An 18793-nucleotide genomic window follows, 5' to 3' on the forward strand; every position below is an offset into this window, starting at 1 on the left:
ACCTGAGACAAAACAGACAGACAGACAGACAGACAGACAGACAGACAGACATGTATGTATGTTGTATGCATGCATGTATGCATTCATGTATGCATGCATATAGTTTGCATACAGGCATGCAGGCCGGCATGCAGGCTGGGTCCATTATATTTGACAGAGCTACTCCACCCCAGGGTATAGCCTATATACAAGGCAACTTATTAGGTCATCTGATAAAGGCCTTCGTATCATCCCTGCTACCAAGCTGGGAACAAAAGGTGATCGAGCCTTCTCAGCTATAGCACCTACACTCTGGAACGAGTTACCTCTGAATAAAAAAAATGCAGAGTCAGTCGACACTTTTAAAAAGCTGCTTAAAACACACCTATATGGTACATATTTTGGCCTAATATAGTGAGTATCTCTATTGAGTCTTGTTCTGCCTGTATATATTTTCATGTATTCTGTTGCTCGTTTATTATTGTTATCACTGTTTTGCTGTTGACTGTGTTTTTCTTGTTTCATTTTTATTATGTGTACAGCACCTTGTAACTGTAAATTGTTTTGAAAGGCCCTTTATAAATAAAATGACCTTACCTTACCTTCAATTTGAACCTTTAACCAAGAACGACCCATTGTGGGGCCAGCCCCACAATAACACTGGTAGTGGAAGAGGGAGGGAAAAAAAAACACACACCCAGGAAATGTAGTTAGTTCCACATACGTCTCAGATGCATGCTGCAGGCATCAACCACAGAAACCTGCAAGACAATCTCCTTCTGCAGTAAACTTCAACCAACATTTTATTTCTATTTGTCTGACTGTGATTCCGTACGTCAAGCATTAAAGGTAAGAGCTTCTCTCTCTTAAATTTTGAATGTGATAAAGACTGCAGACTTTGGCCTGTAATACCTGTATGAGTCAGTGTGGCCGTAAATATATGTCACTCACTCACACACTTTCCATAGTAATGCATAGCATACTAATTCAGTTTGTCTAAATCACTTAAAAACACACTTTCTCCTGTCTTAAACATTGTTTATTCATTGATTGATTGACTGACTGAAATATTTATTAACAGTTTGCAGAATTACAGTACATTTCAAGCACAACTCAATACAAAGACTAGGCCTACTAACTGTTAGTGGATGACACAATAAAGCATTAGGAGGCCTTAGGCCTACACTTTTTTACAAGAGGGTCCACCTTGTTCAAATCATCAAGCATCTATTGTAATAGAAAACAGTATAGGAGACACATGAAATGTAAAGTGAAAAAAAGTGTAAAAGTAAAAAATAAAGTTTAGTTGACATTATGAAATAGAAAGTGAAAGTGTTGAAAGTGACATGTTTACAGCCACACAGCTGTCCTGCAACAATGGACATGAGTACTATGCTGCCACCTAGAGGCTATTCAGCACAACGTTTAGATGACAGCAGCATAGAAAAACCACAATGGCCCCTGTTGTGGCTCTTTTGTTGGTTCCAAACATTTTCTATCTTAGCCAACATACCCACTGATGCACCCAGAGACTTTGGATGTACGCAGAATAAAGGAATCAATGTCCACAGTTTGAATGTCGTTTTGATTTGCATTTACTTCCATTAAAGTGCAGTGATATAGATAGTAGGCTACAGTACATTACAAACAGCTCCTTCTGGCATTGTCTGTCCTGTGTGGTCTGTCAGGTAAAAACTGGTTTGTCCACCAGGTGCATGACGCTCCCCAATCACCCATGACACAGGTTAACGCAACTCTTCTTTACTTTCAAACTCAGAGTAAATAAAAATATAACAACAACCGCAGAAGCAGCAACATCACATCGTCATCATGTTGTATCAGACTGAAGTACTAGATCCCAGATAATCCCCCCAATCATCATTCACAAGGCAACACAGGAATATGCAATGAGCGCAGCACCATCAAACAGCTGTCAGTGAGACATAACAATGCTCTCCATCAATCAATTAGGCCTGACTTTGTTCAGAATCTAGAACGGAACCATGACGTTCTAGAACCAAAGTTTGTTTTGGTGGAAAAGTGGCCAGTGTGGTCTTTTGGTGGTATAGAATAATTTAAAATGCATTTAGTCATAGTTATGTGAACTTTATGAACTGTTAACATATACATGGACACAAAAAGACAATAACATTTTAATGCTATAGTCATTAAGTACTAGTAATTTAATACTAGTCATGAAGTTTGGAATTGTAACAGCTGAAATCAATACTTTATCAGTATTCTGATATTAACCTGACTACCTGAGGGTCACATTAAGTGATGGTGGGGGCCGCATGTGCCCCCCCCCCCCCCCCCCCCGGGTCACCAGTTGCCCCCATAAAGTAGCTACAGTACAAGCTGATTAGTACATTATATTAGTAGTAGTACATAGATACACATGTATAAGTACTGTATTTGTAACTTTTTTTCATCATAACAATACTAAATTCCTTCTTTGTTTGTCAGCCGTGCCTCATCCAGAGAAGAAAGACCATGGCTCCAACTCAGGTATAGAGATATGCGATATTCAAGGTTTTCTGGACAAATATACAGACACAAAATATAAGATCTATACCATGATCAAGGCTCATTGTTCTTATGGTTGATATTGAGGGGGGGTGGGGGAAACTGTCTACTCTTTTTTACAGCAGTCCTCTCTGAAAGTCTTGACGAGGTGCAAGCCGAAACTGGTCCTGTGGCTCAGCAAAGACTTCCAGGTGATTCTGCAGAACGTGCAGTGTCAGGAGCTGGTTGACGAGAGAGCGTACCAGCGGCTGAAGACCACGGCGGCGCCAGAACTCGCCTGCATCGACCTCATCGACACGCTGATGAACAGAGGAGAGGGAGCGTCGTATGCCTTCCTTCAGCTCCTCAAAGATCCAGATGTTTACGGCGCGTACAATGAACAACTCAAGGAATGGATTTTTTCTCTTGAGTTGTTGCCACCAGCAGGAGCAGGACCAACTACACCACAGAACGCCAACACCAGCCATTCTGTTGCAGGTCCAGGTGCAGGTACACACACACACACACACACACACACACACACACACACACACTGCACAGTTCATTCACAATCCCTTTAGATGTCACACTTACAAGATTATATAGGCCTATAATCTTGTGTATACGTTTAATCAAAAGAAAATCACATGTTGGCCATTTTCCATTTTCTTATTTCAGTTGTGTAACCCCCCCCCCCCCCCCCCCCCCCCCCCCCCTGTTACAAAGACTTTTAAAAATACACTTTTCTTTCCACCAAAGATCTATCACTAATCGTGATTGGCACTAAGTTATTAAGCTAAATCAGTATTATAAGTGTATCCAAAACCATGCATCCAGCTACTATTTTCAACTTTAACTGATTTTTCCCCCAAATCCAGTTTTAATTCATTTGAGGACGATGATGCAAATGCGTGATTTCCATGATTTCCACACTCCATTAAAACAGGATTTAGGTTCATAAAACTGCAACATTGTGTAAATATTAAATTCTTCCGCAGGCCAAACTTCACCACAGAGCACAAACATCAGGCATTCCGTAACAGGTACACACACACACACACACACACACACACACACACACACACACACACACACACACACACACACACACACACACACACACACACACACACACTATCCATTCTCTTCACAGTCCCGTTTATATTAGTAAATATATAAATTCCAATCTTATGATTTATTCATTCATGTTTTCTTCATTTGCTTTGAAGACTTGCAGCTGTTAACGTTCTTCAAGGAGAAGCGGGCGGCGTTGGTGTCCAGGGTGAGGAACGTGGGGCCCATCATGGACGACCTTCAGAGCATCAAGGGTGGGATCAGCAACGAGATGGCCGCCAGCGTCCACGCCGACCCCACCTCCTATCGGAGCATGAGGAGCATCCTGGACGCCATCACCAGCAGCACGGCCCGGGCGGCCCTGTTCAACTCTCTGCTGGAGCACGAGGCCGGCGTCATGCTCGACTTAGGCTACTGCAAAAAAGACTAAGACATCTTGGCCTCACTTTAGGTGAGCATATGAACTTCAAGGAAGGCACTCAGGTAGTCAGGTTCTTTCTGATTCAGCTGGTAGAGCCCTGGCGTCAGGACTGAATAAGGGGAAAGCCTGTAAGGACTTACAGTATAGGATATTATACATATACACAATTATATCAGTCTTGTGTATGCCCTGTTTCGGATTATGCCTCCGGTGTATGGGGTTTTCCGGATAATGAAAGTTGTAACACAATTCAAAATAGAGCCATACGGTCATTTCTTGGAGTTCATAAGCTATTTACGGGCATCCATCCCTTAAGATATGGGATGGATGCCCGTAAATATCAGACACAAAGCTGAGATATTGAGATTTTGGAATAGAATTGTTAATATGTCCGATGACAGATTATTAACTGGGACATTTCTAATGGTTACCCCAGGGCCAATGAAGTAAAGTCTTTCTTTTCTATGCTGTAATATAATATTCATGAAATACAGAACTATTATGTTCCTTGGGTATAAGGAGAGTTGGGCTGTTGATTTATGGTACAAACCAAAACTAAGAACATATCGTCTTATTAAAAATGATTATGGCCCTGAACCATATGTTACACAAAATGTATCCAAAAGTCAGAGATCTTTTTGTGCACAGCTGCATTCAGGGACTTTACCATTAGCTTTAGAAATGGGTAGATTCATTGGTACTCCTGAGGACAGAGTGTGTCTAGTGTGTGATCTTTTTTTTTTTTGCTTTACTGCCCATTATATGAATAATTAAGTACATGAACATGTATTATTTTGTAAAATGATAACCACCTGTGTTAACTTTGTCTGGTTAGAGGATTATAAAAAACTTGAAGTTTGATTTAAGAAAGGTATTTTTGCTTTAGCATATTTCTTTATTGTAAAGCGTGGGAAAAAAGGCAGAATGTTTTGTTTGTGTGGGGAAAAATAACTGTTTACACTTGAACAAAAAATGAACAAGTTTTTTGTGCAGCTCATCCATGTAACTTGCACATAAATTGAATCGGTTTTCTTTTTGTCCAAATCATCCATACTGCCAGGATTATTTAGCTTGTAAAAACGTCCACCATGGTAAATAAATAAAACCAAAGATACATCCTTCCTTGTATGGACTTGTAATTTTTATTTTTATCTCGGGGTAATACAATTCAGGTATGAAGCAGAGGGCCGCATAAAATCTGTCAGGCCGCACTTTGGACACAATTCAATTCAAAAGGCCTTTATTGGCATGAGAAAACATACGTTTACAATGCCAAAGCAGAAAGAACAATACAACAATACAGCAATACAATCAAAACAAAAATGATATATACATTTGAAGGTCAGAATCTTCAATAGATCAAATTATATGTACCGAGATCACTCGATGCAGGTATAGTGCAGGAATACACACAATGATTAGTCTTTAGGGTGGTTGTGTTCCATTTGATATCCTTCTCCTATATCACAGCAACTCACAAACGTTGCTGCTGTGTTTGCACATCGTTGTACTTCGCCCAGCAGATATGGGAGTTTTTTTGTCATTTTGTCATGTTTTCACTTTGGACACCCCCCTGCTCTATATGAAGGTCTTGGAGGAGTAGCCGGCCTTGGAGTGAGAGTTGTGGTAGTGGTCGACTCTGGTCATTTCAGGGACGTATGCCTTCGCGGCTTCCTCGTCCTTGCGGCGAGAAGACGAGAAGCTGGTGAACTCTCCTCTGGTCACGTCCAGGGTGCCGTAGTCCGAGGCCTCTCCCTTGGCGTTGGTGCACGTGCAGCGGTAGGTGCCGCTGTCCTCCGCCTGGCAGTCCAGGATGGCGATGGTCAAGACCCCGGTCGTGTTGGTGAAGACGTACTTGCTGCTCTCGGGGGTGATCTGAACGCCGTTGTGGCGCCAGGCGATCTCTCCGTCGGGCCTGGCCCGGACGTTCAGGGTGAATTTGGCGTCCTGGCCGGTCGGCACGCGGTGGGAGCGCATTCTGACGGTGACGCGGGGGGCGTGGTCCAGGCTGAAGGGTGCCTGGGTGACTTCCTGGTATGACCTCTCTGCCTCCAGTAGGGCGGACCTCCTGGCCTCGGGAGGAGGAGAAGACGACGTGCTGTCAAAGTGCCGGGCAGAGCCCTCGAACCTGGAGGAGGAGGAGGAGCGAGAGGCTCTCTCCACGGACCTGACGGGGCTGGGGGAGCGGGCGCGGGTTCTCTCGGGGGTGGGGGACCTCCTCGCCGTTTCCTCCACCTCCACAGGAAGCTTACGCGGTGCTCTGATCAGCTCCGAGACCGGACGCATCAGCTCGATGTACGTCGGCGACAGGGACCTCCGTCTCCCCGTGAGCTGAGACACGGTGTGCTTCTTCTTGGTCGTCTCCGTGCTGACCTCCTCGACCGCCTGCCTTCTTCTCTCCACCTTCTCTGCCTGGCGGTGCTCGTAGCGGCCGACGGGAGAGGCAGAGAAGAAGCCCAGAGGCTCCAGCTCGTCCTCATCAGAGTCAGGAGACGGGGAGCGGCGGGCGTGTCTGACCGTCTCCAGATCGCCCAGGGTGGCGTTGGGGGGGACGCGCCACCGGGGCCCGTACTGCTCCGTGATCCTGCGCGGCAGCGGCACCACGTAGGTCTGCCCCGGCCCGCCCAGAGGGACGCGCCGCCGGGGCCTCTTCTTCTGCACCGCGGTCCTCGATATCTCCGTCCTCGCGGGGAGCTCGTAGTGCTGGTCTCTCAGCGTCTTGTACCACTTCCGGTCCGACAGAGGCACAAAGTGCCTGATGGTCTTGTCTTCGCCCAGCGCCCTGGGGTCGTGCACCACGGGCTCGGGGACCTCGTAAGGCATGAAGATCCTGGTCTTCTTCTCCTCCGTCTCCGGTTTCTTCTTCTTCTCCGTGATGTCGAACTCTCCCTTCACGTTCCTGGTGCTCCACGGAGGCTTGTAGAGCTCCGCGGCTCGGTCCAGAGCGGCCTGGGCCGTGGGGGTCAGCGGGAACGGCTCCACACACTGCAGCAGCTCCATCTTTTGTTTTAAGTCTCGTTTCTCTGTCTCCCTCTCTCTTCTACTGTCTCCTGGAGGGAGCAAGGTCGTCCACTCTTCTACGGTCTCCTGGAGGGAGCGAGGTCGTCCACGCTTTCTTCTCTCTCCTGGTATCAGCAGCTCCTCAGAGACACGGAGTCACAACTGAACACAAACAAAGACAACATGAAAACGACCCGTCGTTGTGACCGGTGGTGGAAAACATACTCAAATGTTTTACGTATCAATGCTATGCGATATAGAAAACAAAAAGGAATTCAAAAATGTACCCCAGTAAAAGTACAAAAGTAGTGGCATGAAAAGTACGCAGAATGTCCTATTTCAGTGTTCAAAATGTATGAAACAAATCATTTGAAAATAGCCCACAAGCTCACATATATAGCTCACAACACGTCGCAAAGCGACACACTATTATTTTCAAAATAGATGAGTACATTAACCCATTCTGAACGGGAACCCATTTCGGTGTTATCATGTTATGCTTTAGCTATTGAAAAATAGCAGATCTACAAGCTCATAGCGCGCCACCGAGTGGCGCGCTACGAGCTTGTAGGTCTGCTATTTTTGAAAAATCGAAGAGCGACTGACATTTTTTAGAATCTGATCTCAGGTCAGAATGGGTTCATCAGACCAGTGTGTGTCCAGTGGAAACCTCGTATGAATCTGATCTCAGGTCAGAATGGGTTAAAGTGTGTACAGTACTTGAGTACATTAACTATACTTTATACTGTCTAACACTGTGACATAATTATGTCTCATCTGGTCGTCATAAGACAGAAACAATGTTAAGACAGCCTGTGGGGTTTTCCTGCATCGATTTGTTGCCCACAAAGCAAAAAACAAACAATTAAGCATAATTTGATCCGTTGTTAAATGTCCTTCCTATTAAAGCCAATATATTTTCACTTTGTCGTTTGTGTTTGGGAGCCTATACAAGCTGTTTTATAGAGATTACAATGAAACAAATTAAAACCTGGTTGAGCTTGTTGTCTGAAGGCTGAGATCTGGAGGCTATAGTCCGGCAGCCGACAGGCTTCTTTTGTTTAAAGTGGGAGATTTGGTAGGCCTATATAGCCTTTTTTTTTTTTGGGCCTAAAATATTGTCTATATACATACATTCATGAAACCGGCTGTCACTATTGGGCAATCTTTTTCATAGCGGTTTCTTGTGACCCTACCATTAACATCCTGTATAAGGCAAACATGTCAAACTTTCCTCTTGCTTTCAGTAGCATATGTGACATGTCAAACTAGGGGGTTTTCATGATTCTGAATCCATTCCAAGCATTAGTTTTGAACAAAAAACACTCCTTGGGCTAAAAGCAACCATAGCCACTTGCCCAAATATTCTTATTTTTCCCTCCCATAGGATGTTAATGGTAGGGTCACAAGAAGAACCCCCATATAAAATAAATTGCCCAATAGTGACAGCCGGTCAGCAAGTGGATTCATGAATGTATATACCGGTAGACAATATTTTAGGCCAATAAAGAATACTACACACCAAATCTCCCACCCCATAACCCCGACTAGCGGACTATAGAGAAACATGAAACAGTCTAAATCAAATGTAACACATCCGGCTGTAAATGCACATGTTGCTCTTGTGAGAGCGAGAGCTGTCTCGAGTAATAAATGTTAATTTAAACTCACCCAGTATTTGCCAGATGTAGTGTGGAAAGAAATAGTTTGTGTGTATTCCTTAATTCAGACTAGTACAACTTCATCGATCTGTGCAGGGAGCCGGTTACTGGCTGGTAGCGGTAGTACTGTCCTGTCTGTCAGTGTCACAGATCCGTTTACTGCCCGGTAGTTATACTGGTACCAAAGAGCAGGTTATTTCTGGCAGCACTGGTACCAGAGCAAGCCTGACAGCTGATTACATTTGGGGCGTGTGACTCATGACCTGCAGAGTGACATCAGATGGGTCAAGTGTCATTTAAAGGGGTATATACACTATGAGAACTGTGAGAGTGTCTCTAAAAACAGAAATTACGTTCAATGACTTATATTCAGGCCAATAGGGTATAGTCACGCAATACTAGGGATGAAGCTCGATAACCGAAGCTCGAGTACCCGTTACAATTTAGGCATTTAGCAGATGCTCTTAATCCAGAGCGATTTACATGAAGCGATAACAAAAAGCATGGCATACATCACAAATATATAAAAAGTAGTTATCATGAATCATGTATAAACTAAGAACGTAACAGTTGAGTATCCATGTTATATATTATACATGTGTACTATAACTACATGAAATGCAATTCTAGTGCCGTCTACTTAACAAGCTATAAGTCAGTTTAAAAAAAAATACTATTCAAGTCTACATAAAGTGCTATCTAAGGGGCGTTATCAATAAGCTTTGGGTTTATCAAGCTTATTGAGCGCAGACCAGGACGAACCAAGGCGAATATATACTGTATATATTCATATAGTCTGGCACCCAGACTCTACGTCGCGGTATGGCGGCCCGGTCATGTTTAAACAATCAAGAAGAGGCAATCAAGAAACAAAATGCTGTCAAAACACAATTATGGCGGTACATATATTAAACTAAAAAAGGTCAATTGCCTTCCGTCTGTTAGAACACTGTATTTGAAGGCCCTAGTTAAAGATAATAGTTCCGTTCAGAATGTATTGTCTCTTTCCACGAAATAGAAAATGCTCGATAAGTCTGATCGATAAGGTGCTCGTTATGAATACAAATTGACGAGCGCCATCCCTACTCGATACTCATACCATTTTGGTACAAACTAAACCTTTCATTCAGGACTGGTTGGGATCCCATTTTTATACTTCAGCTATTGAAAAATAGCAGATGTACAAGCTTGCACCGAGTGCCACACTACGAAACTGGGAAAATAAGAAAAATATATATACACGATAGGGGTCTGCGGCCAAATAACGAAAATTCTGGGGGTCCTTGACGTTAAATAATTTTAGAACCACCAATATAGAAACAAAATGTATTTTATCTGGTTCTCGAGTGTGACAGTGGCTTCTCCACGGCTGTTCGAACACCACATGATCTAAAACAAAAACAAAAAAACAGAAATTGATGTTTCACCAGGTTTTTATTGTCACAACTGAAAAGAGGAACAGCGTTCATTCATATTTCCATGCTAGATGGTAGAGATCAGAAATAATGCGACCACAAACCCGGCAGAAGGGAGGCCTGAGAGAGAGAGCTGACCCACCCACGGCTAAAAACACTTTACAGGGAGTTCTAAAACAACTTCCTGGATCACCGGTTGAATTAATTAGTGCAAGGCTTTTCATTTGAGTTTAACTTTCAAACTTTCCTAGCTGCCTTTATTTATTTTTTTTACTTCAATTTGGGATAATACCTGGCACTTGGCCAACATTGGGGGTAAACCTAACCACTGCAAAAGTGAAGAGGAAAAAAAAGAAGAAAAAAAAAAGATAAGAGCTACGTTATTATTTTAAAAATGGCATTAGGTAAACCTGTTCAGTCACATATTCAACGCTAAACACTTTGGGGTGGTCTGGGGGAGGGGGGGGGGGCGGCGGGGGGCTGTTTCTGGAGGACCAAAATAAAATAAAATCAATGTTTGGATGAATATGTAAATGATGTGGAGGAGAGGAAGAGTCCAGGCATGTCGTCAGAGAGCAGGTGTGGCTTCATGTCGCTCCTTGTGTTCTCCAAGTCCTTTCAGAAGCAGCAAGACAATCAAGAAAGCAGATGGAGTTCCAGGTCATTACTGTGGGGGGGGAGAGAGAGAAGACAGGGGACACGAGGCTTGGTTTAGTCAACGTTTGAGTGAACTACCATCTAGAGACCCATTTCTGGGGGGGGGGGAAATCATTTCTACAAGGCAGCATGCGATGCACCGCGAGCTTGTAGATCAGCCATGTCCGGTAAAGAGATTTGGTATCGAGGGAAAAATGCCTCTGAAAAGAGCCCTTTTTAAGACCCCTGGGGGACACCATTTAAAAAAGGGTTGTACCATTTAATGCCAATATACTTAGCTTAATAAATATAAACTCAATCCAGAGACTTTTTTTGGAATACCTTTTTTTTTCTCGTCAAACTGACAACTGAGCAGAAGCGCTACATCTTCAGTGAGGGATACTGGGTTTTTACCAGAAACTCTACATCTTCAGTGAGGGATACTGGGTTTTAGGACCAGGGTTTTTTTTGCAGGACTTACACATTTCTCCTGCTCGAGGCCGTCTTTGAAGAAGATCATGAACGGTGTGATTCCGTCCTCACGGAAGTCCAGCATCCCCACCAGACCGTCTGCGTTCATCGACTCTCCTGTGTAGAACTGAACACACACAAACACATTATACCAGACAGTCTGTGTTCATGGACTCTTCTGTGTAACAAAAAAAACGGAACAGTCCATTTTGTGTCCATATCACTACGCCCCAAATTATAGTTCCATGTGATAGAGGGGTCAAAGTTGAACGAAAGTTGCGCTAATAGTTTAGAAATAGGTCAACAATACAAATGACATCAGTTTTGTGGATTAATTTACTTTTACTGCGTGGTCCCCCTGTGCCCTCCACAAAATGACCGGAGCTACTTAACCCATTCTGACCGGGAACCCGTTTTGGTGTTATAGCATCATGTCATGCTTTAGCTATTGAAAAATAGCAGATCTACAAGCTCATAGCGCGCCACCGAGTGGCACGCTACGAGCTTGTAGGTCTGCTATTTTTTGAAAAATCAAAGAACGACTGACATTTTTTAGAATCTGATCTCGGGTCAGAATGGGTTAATCAGACCCAGTGTGTGTCCAGTGGAAACCTCGTATGAATCTGATCTCAGGTCAGAATGGGTTAATATTGACCAAAACCAGAGCAGAACTCCCACCACGGGACTCGGGCAATCAATGAATACAGTTGCAACCACTATATTAATGGGTTACAGTATCAACTTTAATGAGTCTTGAAAAGTAAGAGGTTTCGGCCAGCCGAGACGTGTGGAACAGCTGTTGACTTGTAAGACAGACATCAGGAAGTTGACATTTCTGTAACTGGTCATTTTCTTCAGCTCTGTGTGACAAATGAGTGTGTGAGAGATACGTGAACGGAATCCGTATTGGAAGCCATTTCTATTGTCTGGAGCCTCCATTCTTAAAAATGACACAAAGCCAAGCCTTTTGTCGTCAACTGGGACAGGTTCATGTTCCCGCATGTCATCCATTTCCCCGCCCTGAGCCTTTAATGACTCATAAAAGCAGCCCGTCAGGAATCCCATGAGTAATAGTATCCTCATGTACAGCATCGAGCATTTCACAACTGAAACAGACTCAGACAATAAGACAGAAAATACTTGTTTGTTTTGGGCGGGGTCAGCCATCGTAGACACACAGTGACAAATTCTTCCGGTAATTAAACACACATGGGCAAGAAGATTCCATGCGCACAAGGGAGGTTAAACTAGTTCACTAACTCACTGGATTATCAACATGGTTGGCAAAAAAAAGAAAATAATCTGAAAAGGTGCGATAGGTTGTAGTAATTACGGCACAAAGCTAATCTTCTCCCGAGCATAAAGTTAGTCACGACAGGGAAGAGACTAATGGCGAGTTGACGCGGGCAGACGCAAAGACACAGTGCACCTTTCATCGCCAGCGACGTCTAATGCTGAAAAAGCTACAAACTGAAGGCGAGCTGGCTTCATCTTCCAGCTGTAACTGTAGCTGCTCGTTCGAGCTTGTAGATTTATTTATTTTATAAGTGTGTGCAAATGGTTTGAACGTGTATTCTTTCCCAGCAAACGTTTTTAACTCAAACCGTGTATACACACTTCCTCGGCATAACTGGTGTTAATGTGTAAGCTCACCTGGTAGTTCTTGAAGTTCCCCAAAATCTTCTTCACCTCCAGCGTAGCGCCATCCGTGAACGTACTCACTCGCTCTGGGTCGCTCTCTAACAGCCTCCCCTTGACCCTGGAGACACACACACACACACATTAGACCTACAGCCTCCCCTTGACCATGGAGACACACATTAGACCCCATTTCCACGAGAACGGTGTTCATAGGTGTCTGAATGAACAACCTACTACTAGGGGGATGTGTCGTAGGCTCAATCATCAGTTTGTCACATTCAGTGGATCCCGTGATCTTGTGGCCAGATGTAATTTTCTGGAGTCTAGGACTATAATAAATAATAATAAAGCGTATTAACTACTTTAAATGTGCCCGCCGCGAAAGAAAGCAGCAAATGAAAAAAAAAGATGCAACACTCACCTTTTAGGTGAGCGTCATAAAACCAAAGGCTGTGGTGAAAGGCCTCGGTTACACATTGGAAACAGACATGCATGTTCTTTCTGTCTCTGTTCTAGGGGAGGGGCAGAGCAGCTCGCAATTCATTTTCAATGGGAGTCGCATGATTTTGACAGCAGCTTTGCTCCATGGGGGGGGGGAACAGAGCAAGGCTGTTTCGTCAAAACCATGTGACTCCCATTGAAAATGAATTGCGAGCTGCTCTGCCCGGCCGCACCCCACCGATCGTTTCAAATGTGTGACTGGGAGGTCAAAGAGTGCTTGAGATGCAAAGTGCCTCATGAGGCTGTGATCTACATCTGCGCACAAAAAAATACACAAGTACAATTTGTACTTTAGGTGACTGAGCACTAAAGTAGGAGTGACTATCGAGCAGCTCTCAAATGTCTGGAGGGGGGTTTGCTGACTTTGATCAGTCACTCTGATTGATTGATGCATTTATTAACATTTTGCAGAATGGGTACATTTCACATGAAAGCACAACTCCATGCCAAAACGGTTACTGTGGACGACACTCCGATAAAGCATTACACTTGTCTACAACAGCCCTGGGTCCACCCTGTTCAATTCATCAGAACATTTAGAGACGTACAAATGTACACTTCTTGTAACAAATACACTTCATGTCTTAATGGCCGTTGGTGGCATAGGATCAACATTTATTTAGTCCCTCGTTTGTGCCGAATCTGGGTTGCACATGGTTTGTTGAACTCCCTCTGGTGTTGTGGGTGTGAACTTTGTTGACATTGAGGAAGTATTTAGACAGGTACATGGGTATCTTGGTGAAGTATTTAGACCGGTACATGGGTATCTTGGTGAAGTATTTAGACCGGTACATGGGTATCTTGGTGAAGTATTTAGACAGGTACATGGGTATCTTGGTGAAGTATTTAGACAGGTACATGGGTATCTTGGTGAAGTATTTAGACAGGTACATGGGTATCTTGGTGAAGTATTTAGACAGGTACATGGGTATCTTGGTGAAGTATTTAGACCGGTACATGGGTATCTTGGTGAAGTATTTAGACAGGTACATGGGTATCTTGGTGAAGTATTTAGACAGGTACATGGGTATCTTGGTGAAGTATTTAGACCGGTACATGGGTATCTTGGTGAAGTATTTAGACAGGTACATGGGTATCTTAGTGAAGTATTTAGACCAAAAATAGGACGTGCTATGAGCTTGTAGATCTGCTATTTTTCAATAGCTAAAGTATAGCATAATGCTTAAAACACCAAAAGGGATTCCTGCCCAGAATGGGTTCAACGCAGCAGATGAACCAACCGACCTCACTAGCAGGCATGTCACGGCGAGTTGTGTGACTGCCATGTGACTGGCTGCATCGGGTGGAGTGACGAGGGGGGGGTCGGTGGCGTGATCCTTTATGGCGAATCAGGACAAAATATAATATATATATTTTTGCGTGTGGCATACGTCTTCTGACAGATATACTAGGGGTTGGAACATGCATCCAGCGAGCCCAACCCAGTAGCCACTTTAGAGTGGAACCACACAAAGCCACAGGTGAACATGTATATGTAATGCATGTCAGACATTACTATTACTAACCCTATAACCCAAACCACGATCCCCATCTGAAAATATGTTGTTCCAGGGACCCACCAGAAGCAAACATTGGAGTTAAAAACGTTCGCTCTGAAATAATATATGTGGCAAAGATTTGCGCCACATTGTCACGATAATTTTTTTTGCAGATCTACAAGTTCGTAGTGCGGCGCTATGAGCTTGTAGATCTGCTATTTTTCAATGGCTAAAGTATAACATAGGTTAATGGTTAAAACACCAAAAGGGGTTCCCGTACAGAATGGGTTAAGCATCAGGTTATACTAGCTATTGCAAGGACAGTGGCCATTAATTCTGTCGTCGACACAGCGCACGCAAAACAAATATTGTCCACTAGTCCCCTTCCTAACATTTTAGTCTAGTTTCCACTCGTTGACAAAACGACAAAAAGGTAGCCGACGAACATCTTTCGTCTTAAGTTTTAGTGGACGACATCAACCCTGCGCTGTACTGTACTCACGACTTCATGTAATCCTTGATGTAAGCGATGAAGCTGGTCTTGTTGAAGCCCGTCTCCACCAGCTTGTGGTTGAGGATGATGTCGACGCCCGACACAGTGGTGCCCTCCAGGTCCTCGCTCGCCTCCTCCGCCGACTCGTTGGCTCCCAGGAGCTCGATGTTGTCTTCCGACCGGCTGATCATCTGGACAGACAGACGAGAGACACATTTATTCCGTATTTATTTTCCCATGTAGCTCTTACCCGATTTATTTTACATACCTATGTTTATGTTATTCTGCTTCTATAGTTTACCATTTCACATGCCTACATTTCCAGTTCTGCCTTGTTTATTCTTCGTTACATTTTTTATTGTCTTTTTACTTTTTTGTACTATGTTTTTCCTGTTTTTTTTGTTTTTTTTAACTTGTTGATTGCTTGTTCCGTGTTCTGTTTAGCACCTTGTGACTTTGTCTTGAAAGGTGCTTTTACAAATAAAATTTACTTACTTACTTACTTACGAGACAGACAGGACAGACGCATTAGAGACGGGACCGTACAACCAGTGAGGTGGATGGGGGGCGGGGGGGGGGTGTACGAATATGTTCGTACTTAGCAGAGAAATAAATGATAAAGTATTCAATCAATAAATAGTCTATACTCTTTTTCCACTACTGAATGGAGTACAAAGCCATTCAGTAGTGAGTAGAATCACAATAGACGCGGTGTTGAGTGATTTCCATGCAAACGAATCACAATAGAAGGTGTTGAGTGATTTCCATGCAAACCAATCACAATGCAAGGTGTTGTCGAGTGATTTCCATGCAAACCAATCGCAATGCAAGGTGTGTCAAATTAGGTCAAGAGGACCGGCGTTTGGTTCAAACCGGACATAGATTTAAATCGACTGCGTCGTTTACACACCTTTCCCTCCACTTCCAGGATGATTCCGTTGTCTTTGATCTTGTAGATGTCCGAGAACATCTCGTCACCTGGGGAGACAAACAAAGTCAAAAGGGTTTAGAACAGTTTCCCCAGCCTGGAGGGTGACAGTGCAGAATTGGAAAAATAAAGATTATGTGTGACCAGATTTGACTGAGAGCCTGCCATCATGCAAACTCCAGCTTTTCACCAGATAAACTCTATTTTAAATGAGTTAATAGCACAGGCAGTCTGAAATAAGTGTCAGAGCTGAAATCGACATGTAAATATGAAACAACATGTAGCTAGGTGTAATTCTAGAGACCACAGAAGTGAACCTTTTCGAGCCTGTTTTCTGCAAGACATTACTCTATAAGCCACATCTCCAAAACTGGTGGGTCAAACTGAACAACCAATGTCAATTTGAAGCTATGATTCCTTGCTTTCATAAAACATGACAAAACGAAAATTCAAAAATAGTCGCTCAGTCAAATTTAGTCACATATGATATCTTTCTGAAAAGAAAATTGAATCAAACCTGCTTGAAGTCTATTTAAATGAATTGGCAGCCTGCCAACGAGCCGTATACAATGTACACTGAAGACGCAAAGAATGGCCCAGTGACAACATAAAGGTACAAGTGTACATAAACATTACAGAGACTTTAGTTGTCACTGTAGAATAATTTAAAACAGTTGTCATGTTGCACACATGCCTAAAACCGGTCGTATTTGCGCCGCCCTCGTTGAAAACAATGCATTTCAAACTCCAGCTTGTCCCTCTCCATTCAGGCTGCATGATCAGCGCTCAGTTTTCTGCCCCTCAATGTCGTTAACTCTGTCTTACTCTATGGCTCTGCTGTAGCCCAGCAGTTTTTAACAAAACTACATATTAAAAAGGGGAAAAAAAGAAAACTGTAGTTTAACGGAGGCCTCCATTTTGTTACAAACTTTAACAGCATAGCTAGAAAACTAGTGTAGGCTTCAGATTGCAAGAGCAATGCCGGGCATAGCCCTCTCGGACGCTACACCAATGGTTCTCAAACTTTTTCATGTCAAGGACCCCCAAATTGACACTAATCAGTCCGCGGACCCCCCAAAAGAAAACATATGCCAGGGACCCCCACATAAGAGAAGATTTGTACGGCTCTAGCAGTGATTATCAATTTCAACCAGCGTCATTGAATGGCATTTCTATCTCTGGGACCCCCAATTTATATTGCAAAATCAAAGTTAAATTAACTCCCGGAGTTACAGACCTATAAGGGTCCATCACACACACACACAGCAAGCTAGCGCCGCTATAATATATAGTGTTGTGTTGTTGCCGCTAGCCTAGGGGCCGGCTAACCGCTAACGGTCCGTTACAATATTATATAGAAACGAGACGATAAAACCCACTTTTAAACTACTACCGGTCGGTTTTATCGACGTTTTGAAACGTTATTATTCTAAAGAAGTGGTTGAATTATCGTCGGGTGTTTTTTCTTTTCTTTTAGGCCACGCCACGATGGGGGGGGGGGCACGCCACGCCAAGCTGTGAATCATTGCCGGGAAAAAAAAAAAGAAGGGTTTACTTAACGGTACAGTCCGTCGTACGACGGTGTCGCGCAACATGGGACGCAGATCTACACGCTCTAGGCACTGGGCGGACGGGCCGCGCTGTGGGCTTGTAGATCTGCGCCGCCCGCCGCCTCGTCACGCCGCCGTTTTTTCCCCGTTCAACATAGTTAGCTTATTAAAGCTAAGCTAACGGTTAGCCTCGTTTAGCTTCTTTAAAACATCAACCAAACACAAAGCAGAAACATCTAGTTATAGGATAAAACTACACGTTCTGTCATCCACAAGAACAAAAGAGACATAACTCTCGGCACTAAAGACGCGACGAAAAGTACAATGGAAATATATATATTTATAGATGTTTATGTTATGTTTAAATGCCGCCCCAATGTGGCCCACCGGCTCTCCGTCATCATGCTATCATCATGACAGCAACAAATACACACAATACTTCCTTCACCTCCTCCTCATTAAATTAAAACGACATATATTTAATAATAGTGTAAAGAGCGGCTCCGTACCGGTGATGATGTCCTTGTAGATGATCATTTTGAGGTGTTTCTTGGGGGGGGTTCGGGGCGGCAGAGACAGTGGATCAGTCCTAACGGGACGAGACGAAGAGGCGAAAAGACCGATCCGGGCCTCCGGCACCACGATTTACCTCAAACACTGACACCACGTGACCTGGCGCCGCCGTAACGTCACGCTGCTGCTGCCTGGGCCTGGTGGTGGCGCAGTGGTGGTGCTTCTCAACCGGTGGTCCGCGGTCCAACCCGGTGGTCCCTGAGGGGCTTCCAGGTGGTCCCCACCATGATGCAGCTGAATAATGGAGAGTTGGTAACCAAATGGACCCCCCCCAGGGGTCCTTGAGGGAGTTCCAGGGGTCCCCAGCTAAATGATAGTTTGGAATCAAATGGACCCTTATGGGTGATGGGTCTGTAACTCAGAGAGTGTACAAATGGGAACTATTTGGTTCCATTTGTACACTCTCAGAGTGAAATTAACATTGATTACATTATAAATGTAATCAA

General features: G+C 43.8%; 4 protein-coding genes across 5 annotated transcripts in view; 2 read left to right on the forward strand and 2 right to left on the reverse strand.

Moving 5' to 3' along the window:
- plekhm3 (pleckstrin homology domain containing, family M, member 3) overlaps positions 1 to 18793 on the forward strand; it is a 465291-nt gene that overhangs the window by 153878 nt on the left and 292620 nt on the right. The gene's annotated exons all lie outside the window — the stretch shown is intronic.
- On the forward strand, positions 2473 to 5098 carry LOC308330323 (uncharacterized protein; the record flags this gene model as incomplete). The annotated part of the gene is made up of 4 exons (XM_080785169.1): positions 2473 to 2487; positions 2628 to 2994; positions 3483 to 3527; positions 3714 to 5098. 4 exons carry the CDS (start codon positions 2473 to 2475, stop codon positions 3986 to 3988), a joined length of 702 nt encoding a protein of 233 aa, XP_080641295.1. The 3' UTR covers positions 3989 to 5098.
- On the reverse strand, positions 5192 to 8723 carry LOC308330322 (titin-like). Of its 2 annotated transcripts, XM_080785168.1 has the most exons (3): positions 8651 to 8699; positions 7090 to 7141; positions 5192 to 7051 (listed from the first exon to the last, which is right to left on the reverse strand). In XM_080785168.1, exon 3 carries the CDS (start codon positions 6977 to 6979, stop codon positions 5558 to 5560), a length of 1422 nt encoding a protein of 473 aa, XP_080641294.1. In that variant the 5' UTR covers positions 6980 to 7051; positions 7090 to 7141; positions 8651 to 8699; the 3' UTR covers positions 5192 to 5557. The 2 variants fall into 2 exon arrangements, with proteins under 2 accessions (XP_080641294.1, XP_080641293.1); XM_080785167.1 differs by having other exon boundaries at positions 5192 to 7141; positions 8651 to 8723.
- LOC308330208 (translationally-controlled tumor protein homolog) lies at positions 10056 to 18438 on the reverse strand. Its single transcript, XM_080784979.1, has 6 exons — positions 18284 to 18438; positions 16207 to 16274; positions 15306 to 15487; positions 12816 to 12921; positions 11173 to 11289; positions 10056 to 10722 (listed from the first exon to the last, which is right to left on the reverse strand). Exons 1-6 carry the CDS (start codon positions 18309 to 18311, stop codon positions 10720 to 10722), a joined length of 504 nt encoding a protein of 167 aa, XP_080641105.1. The 5' UTR covers positions 18312 to 18438; the 3' UTR covers positions 10056 to 10719.

This window comes from Protomyctophum bolini (genome assembly GCF_963924005.1).
Source record: "Protomyctophum bolini genome assembly, chromosome: 16".
NCBI classification, from domain to species: Eukaryota; Metazoa; Chordata; class Actinopteri; order Myctophiformes; family Myctophidae; genus Protomyctophum; species Protomyctophum bolini.